This window comes from Talpa europaea (assembly GCF_964194135.1).
Source record: "Talpa europaea genome assembly, chromosome: 10".
NCBI lineage: Eukaryota > Metazoa > Chordata > Mammalia > Eulipotyphla > Talpidae > Talpa > Talpa europaea.
In genome coordinates, this window is record NC_140077.1 from 75,659,396 (window position 1) to 75,666,268 (window position 6,873).

Genomic DNA, 6,873 nt, shown 5'->3' on the forward strand with positions numbered 1-6,873 from the left:
CAGGGCCCAAGATTTCTACTCCACCCTTTCACAACCTCAAAGCCATGGGGCAGCGGGGCTGGGAAGAACATCACCACAGGCCAGGAAGAGGCAAAGGTGGCCAGGAGAAGTCCCCCCAGCAGGGTGCCACTCAGCCTGGGGGTGGCCCAGGAACATCTGGGAGCTGCCAAGATGTGGCACAAGAAAGTCCAGTGGGCACAGGCTACTTCTACCTAGTTTATTATTTTTTTAAGAAGGGCTTTCTACAGGGAAGCACCTAACAAGAGGGTTGGGGATGGGGCCACCCAGGGTGCCACAAAGTAGGAGGAAGGACAGACAAATGCTCTGGAGGAAAAGAAGTTGCCAGAAGTAGACATCCAGGGCTAGGACTGATTGGGTCCAAAGAGCCAAATCAGGTTGACCCCCAAAGAGCCCCCTATTCCAGGATGAGTGGGAGCAGGGAGATGATGCTGGGAGAGGCACAGCTGAAGTTGAGTCAGGTTGGAATACAGGAGGAAGGAAGCAGGAGCGGGTATAGGGAGTTGTCTCCCGGCTGGTGAGACTAAGTTTCTGGGAAGCTCTAAAGACCTAGAAGCATCACCTCCCACCAGCTGAGAGGACAAGACAGGAAAGACCCTGCTTGAGGAGGGAGGTTTGGCATGTCCCCACCTCTACAAGAGGAACCAAGCCCATCTCTAGACAGCAAGATGGCAGAAACACCAGACACAGGCTGGGTGACCCCCCCCATTCCCCACCCGTGGCCCCGTGCCTCCCTCTGGGCCAGGTCTCAGCACGGTGTGCCCAGGGGCAGGAGCGGGGGTGACTCCCTGGGCTTGTGGAAGTAGATAGAGGAGGACATCTCGGTCTTGAGCTTGTTGTCTGAGCCATTGGCGGCCGAGGTCTCAGGGGCACCCCCACACTCCTCGCAGCAGCAGCAGCAGCAACAGTCCAGGAAGGCCTGGCCCAGCGGCCGGCAGAGGCACAGCAGCAGCACTGGAGTGATGGCACCCTTGAAAAAGGTGGAGAACTGGTTGATGAGGCCCAGGAGGTCCAGGGTCTGGCGCGTCAGCTCGGTGGAGAGGTAGGCCACCACGATGTTGCAGACATTCTCAGGGAGTGTGCAGAAGGCGTAGACCACGGTCAGGCCCACCACGGCGCTATTGAGCTGGCTCTCACACTGCTCGTGCTTGCCTGCCCGGCACTCCGGCTTCCGCCCCGGAGGGCCCCGCACGCGCCACGTCACCAGCTGGCAGGTGACCGTGAAGAGGATGGGCAGGCAGAAGTAGCAGCCAAAGTACCACCACATGCGGGCGTTCTGGTAGGTCATGACCAGTGAGTAGAGGGACTCAGGCAGGCTGGCCGAGGGCTTCATGATGCACGTGTCCACAGTGCCCGCGGTGGGGGCAGGCTCCTGCGCCAGCTGCCACAGCAGGAGCTCGGGCACGGCCAGCATCATGGAGCCCACCCAGATGACGGCCAGCTTGGCCAGGATGGACTGGCACCGCTCAATGGGCCTCACCTTGGGCAGGGTACTGGTAGCCACGTGGAAGCGGTCAATGCCCAGGGCACAGAGGCTGAAGGTGGTGACCCCCAGAGATGAGACCTGTGGGCAGAAATGTGGAGGTAGAGAGGGGCGCTGGGTCAGAACCAGAGGGTGCAGGGGCTTCTGGCAGAAGGGCCAGAATTGGTTGGTTGTAGGAATAATGGTGATGGCAGGTTCCATTTAGGGTGCATTTTCCTCCCATCAGGTGCTTTAAATACATCAAGTCCTCACAATCAACCATCTTGCATAAGAAACTATGGCTCAGAGGGTCTCCCTGGTGGCCTAGGGATTAAGTCTCAGCTTTATCATCACCATGGCCTGAGGTCCAGCCAGGCCAGGGAGCTGGCGCAGCAGACCTCTCCTGTCTCGCCCGCTGCTCCCCTCAGCAGTGGATTTCAGTCAGTCCACCTGTTCTGCTCTCCACTCTGTCTCTGGTGAATCCTCTCACCCCCTGTACCTCTGGCTTACATCTCAGCTCTTCTAGCATAAATAAATACATAAATACATAAATACATAAATACATAAATAAATAAATCTTAGGCAGGAATGACTAGACAGGGCCTCACACACAGGCCTGTTCTTCCCACCCTCGGGTGACAACATGGGTCCCACGGACCCTCAGGTGCTTTGAGACTGGAGAACTTCTGAGGGGGAACCAAGATAAAGATGTAGAAGTCTGGGTCTTGTCTTCCCACACCCCATCGGGTGCACCGGAGGAATGGTCTGGCGGAACATGACTCACAGGCACACTCACACTCAAACACATTCTCACACACTCACACATACTCACACTCACTCAGACACTCCACAGGCACACTCACACCCTCACTCACACACACTTTCACTCACTCAGGCACTCTCCCCCCTCCCACACTCATTCACTCAGATGCTCACACACTCAGACATGTTCTTACAAACACTCCACACACATCCTCACTCCCATGCTCACTCAGTTGCTCTCCCTCAGACACACTCACACGCTGTTATACCCACTCAAACACATGTACACTCACTCACACACACTCACATACTTACAACATTTGCCTTCCTCACACACATTTGCGTTCCAGAAAAGCCTGGGGTTGGCTGAGTGGGGAAGCAGCCCCCTCCAAACCGCCCATGCCCACCCACTCTGCACGCTATTCATTGAGCACAGAGGAAAATCACCCGCTGGCCAAGAGAAAGCAGCCAGAGCAGCAGGGAGGGAAAGTGCCAGAGAGAAAAAGGAAGAGGAGAACCCTCCTGAACTATCAGATGATGTTCGACCACACTCAGGGATTGTGCTCAGATCCCCCCCTTCTGTCCAAATTTTCCCTCCCCTGGCAAGAGACAGAGGCCCCGGCCTCTGAGAACCTCACCCCCTCTGTTGGCAGAGGAGTCTGGCGTGGAGGAGCAGACTTCCGCCCTGGGCAAAAACACCATGCACTTTCCTTCTCTCTCTACATCGCAAAAAATATCTCAAATTTTACTCCAAGCCACCACCTCCTCTCCTCCCTGTGGCCATCCTTAGGGCCTCCCTACAAAAAGTTCCTCGAGCAGTGGATTTTGCTTCTCGACTCCCAGCAGGTCACGCAGCCTACAAAGAGGACTCTGTCAGCTCATGATCATCTCCATCCTCCAAGAGGTTTTGGGGGGTGGTCAGGCATGTTGAGACCTAGTCAGGCAGGGTGGGCTCTCCTTGACCCACCAGCCATCTGCAAACAAGAGTTCATGGCATCTGTCCTCCTCCTGCCTCCCCTTAGCCACCACTCCCCGATAACTATCATTATTTGAATTATAAGCACTTTATAGGTACTTCCCATTTGATTCTTAAAGAATTCATTCATATAGCTGTTATTTTATTCTCCCCAATTTACAGATGAAGAAACTGAGGTTTAAGACTGGTAAAGAACTTACCAAGGTCACTCAGATAGTGAGGGGCAAAGCCCAATTGCAAAGCCCTTGGGCCTAACCACCTCAGACACGTGCTCAGGCTCTGAGCACGAATGCTAAGTGAGATGCAAAAACAATCCCCAGTTCTAGGGTTTTCTTTCAGCTTTGAGTACCTTTGGGTCACCATTGGGTGGACTCTCTGGGTGGGGAAGGACAGAAAAGACTTTACCAATGCTGCATCTTAAGAGTCTATGCAAATGTGAAACCATCACTAACACACAGGGGCTTGGGAACAAGACCTGCGTCCAGATGCCTAATCCTGTTTCCTTTTCCTCCAGGCAGGTCACCCGGGCCACACAACCTCTTCCACTCATAGGAGGAAGATTGGCCTTCTCAAAGAGACCTCATTATGAACCCCTACAAAGTCAACATTTTAAAAACTGCTTGTTACAGTTTATGTTTCTATAGAAACCCAGTGGCTTTCCTGTGTCTTTCATAAATGCACAAATGTTGGTATGTTTTTGCAATGTTTTGATCAATCTGTCTCCATGTGAGCTATATCTCCAGCTATACCCCCATGTGCTTGTCATGAGGTGGAAGTTCCCAGAGATGAGGTGGTGGTGTACTTTGAATTGTAGAATGGCCTGCCTGAAAGGGTCATCTGGTCTACCCACTGGTTGGAAGACAGGAATTTGGAGGGCAGCTGAGGCCTACCCAATGATACCCTGTATGTCAGTGACAGAGCTGAGACTAGAGTCCCCCCTACTCCCAGCTCCAGCACCCAGAACTAGGTCTTCTCTTTCAGAAAGGACTTGGGTTGTTGCTAATGGTGATGACAGCAATAATGACAGCAGTTGCTGTAGGAAAGCAGGGAGAACCTCTCCTTCTGGTGTTTGCATGCATGGGAGTGCTTTCTGACCTGATGTGGGGTCTGAAGAAAATTGTGTCCTCCATTCAGACACTGCTTAGAGAGGCAGGGTGTTGAAGATTAAAGAAGGGGAACCAGGGTACAGGGCAGCAGCAACAGACATGAGAGAGAAAAAGGAGACACAATAAACCGTTTCTTAAGAAGGTGGAAAAATGGAGGAGGGTGAAGGCAATGGCAGAGAAGTGGAGCGCTATCTGCCCTGAGGCCTCTCTGGCAGCAGGAGCTGGGACTGCAGACCTACCTTCCTGCTCCTCTGAACCACCCAATCTACCCAAGAGGTACAAAACCAATAATACATTTGCTCAATTCGGAGAAGCAAGACAGAGAGAGCTCCAGGCCTCTGGGGTCCTGTGGCACCCACATATCCCATATCCAACAGCCTGGAGAATTGCAGACCTACAGCCAAGCTCTGCCAGGACACACTCACCTCCATGAAGGGCACTGCCCGGCAAGACACATCACCCAGCAACCTCTGCTTGGTGATCTCATTGAAGATGACAACAGGGAGGCAGAAAAAGAGGACCAGGAAATCCCAGAGGGCCAGGCTGGCGAGGATGGAGTTCCAGGCGCTCTTCAGGTAGTAGCTGTGCCACACGATGCACATGACAGACAGGTTGCCCACGATGCCCACGGCAAACACCACCAGGGCCAGCAGCATGATGGCATAGGCACTGTAGGAGCTCTCGGTCACTGGGTACAGGGGGTTCTGAATCTGCATCCTCTGACCCAGCGTCCATGTCAGATTGCCCCGAAGCTCCTGCCCACCACGTGGGGTGCCCCCATCTGGGTGAGGGCTGGTGGCCACCAAGGGCTTGGTAGGCTGCAGGCCAGCAGGATGGATGAGCCGTGGGTACTCAGCCCACTCCTCAGGCACGTACTGCTGCACCCCCTTGGCTTCCTCATCCTCAGTGCCTCTCTTGGGTCTGCTCTGCTGCTCCCAGACCTCGGCTCTGCGCCTGCCCCCGTGCAGGGGGCCACCCCCAGAGACCCCGCTCAGCCCTGCAGCCGACAGCACAGCCAAAGAGACGGCCAGCGGCCACAGCCACTGCATGACCGGACAAGCAGGAGGCAGCTCCCCGCAGAGAGCAGGTGAGGGCAAGGGGACACAAGCGCTCGGCTGACTTGAGAGAGCAGCTGGCCGGTTGGTCCGCCTCCAGTCAGGCGTCTGGCATCACCAGCCCACTCCAGTGGACTCAAGCTGCTCCCGCCCACCCTGCTGGCCGCGGGCTGGGCAGGGCCCTCTGCTGGACACAAGGCACTCTTTGCTGCCCTCGAGCCTCTCACTCTTCAAGACACCCCTTCCCAGTCTCCACAGACCTCTGTGGGGTCACCAGAGGCCACTGCCCTCAGTCCCTGGAGTCAGAGAGGGGACAAGGCTGCTGCCCAGGGTTCCACAGACAGGGAGGCGCAGGCCGGAAGGGAGCCCAGGTCTCTGACTCCTCCTCAGGAGACAATTCTAAGGCACCGGTGTTGGTTGACCTCTTCTAGGCCTGGAAGCTGATTTTTGGACCAGGACTCACAACAGCATCAGACACTGCCCCTGCCATTCCCTCAGACTAGAAAGGAGAGACGTGCAGGGCGGGTCACTTACCACATGGCTAAGACATGGGGCAGGCCAGGGCCTGATGGGACACAGAGCCTTTGACTCGACGCTGTTCCCAGCAGACACGCAACCAGCTGCGAGCCCCCTCACCACACAAACTCCCCTCAAATGACGTTTGCAGAGACAAATTTGTACTGCGTGCCTCCTAGACCCTTCGTGTACAACAACATGAAAAGGCGCCTGCCGCCAAGGAGCCTTCAGTCCAGAGTGGGGAGTAGACATGCAAATAAATCACCTCCCTTTGGTGGGATGGATATTATGAAATGAGAGGAAGGAGATGCCGAAGGGCCCCAATGAAGACTGGGGGCAATTGGAAGTCCCCCCAAATGAGGTGGCTTTTTTTTAAAGATTTATCTTTATTTATTTATTTATGCATATAAGAACTGGGGTGCAGGCCAGAGCTGCGGGGGATGAGAGGATTCACCAGAGACAAAGTGGGGGGCAGAACAGGAGGCTCTACTGAAACATTGCTGAGGGGAGCAGCAGGTGAGACAGGAGAGGTCTGCTGCACCATGTGGGTCACCTCTCTGGTTGGACGTCTGACTCCTGCCCTGCAGCAGAGGCTACGGATAGCTTCATAGTGCTGAAGCTTAGCCCCTTGTGCCACCAGGGAGGCCCTTGAATGGATCTTGACAAAGAGGAAGGAAGTTCCCAAGACAGACAACAGGGAAGGATGGGTCCCCCAGACAGAAGACACACACACATATGCAAAGGCACAGCAGTGTGAAGGGGGTGAAGCATCCTGGAATGCAGGGGGGTACTGGGAGAGCATGTGGGAGTGCAAGGTGAGGGGCCAGTAAGGTCACAGAGAGGCTGAGGAAACTTTGTTGTGAAGGTAGGGAGAGTGTCACAGGTTGCTGAGCAAAGGGACAGTGACTGGAGCAAGTTATTTAGAGGGACTCCCCAAGGGCAGCTGGGGTCACGGCAGCCTGGAGGACACAGAGGTAG

General features: G+C 55.0%; 1 protein-coding gene across 1 annotated transcript; it reads right to left on the reverse strand.

Moving 5' to 3' along the window:
- Positions 1-766: 766 nt before the first annotated feature.
- Positions 767-5,565, reverse strand: GPR37L1 (G protein-coupled receptor 37 like 1; the record flags this gene model as incomplete). The annotated part of the gene is made up of 2 exons (XM_084244780.1): positions 4,750-5,565; positions 767-1,582 (listed from the first exon to the last, which is right to left on the reverse strand). Exons 1-2 carry the CDS (start codon positions 5,371-5,373, stop codon positions 767-769), a joined length of 1,440 nt encoding a protein of 479 aa, XP_084100906.1. The 5' UTR covers positions 5,374-5,565.
- Positions 5,566-6,873: the final 1,308 nt, after the last annotated feature.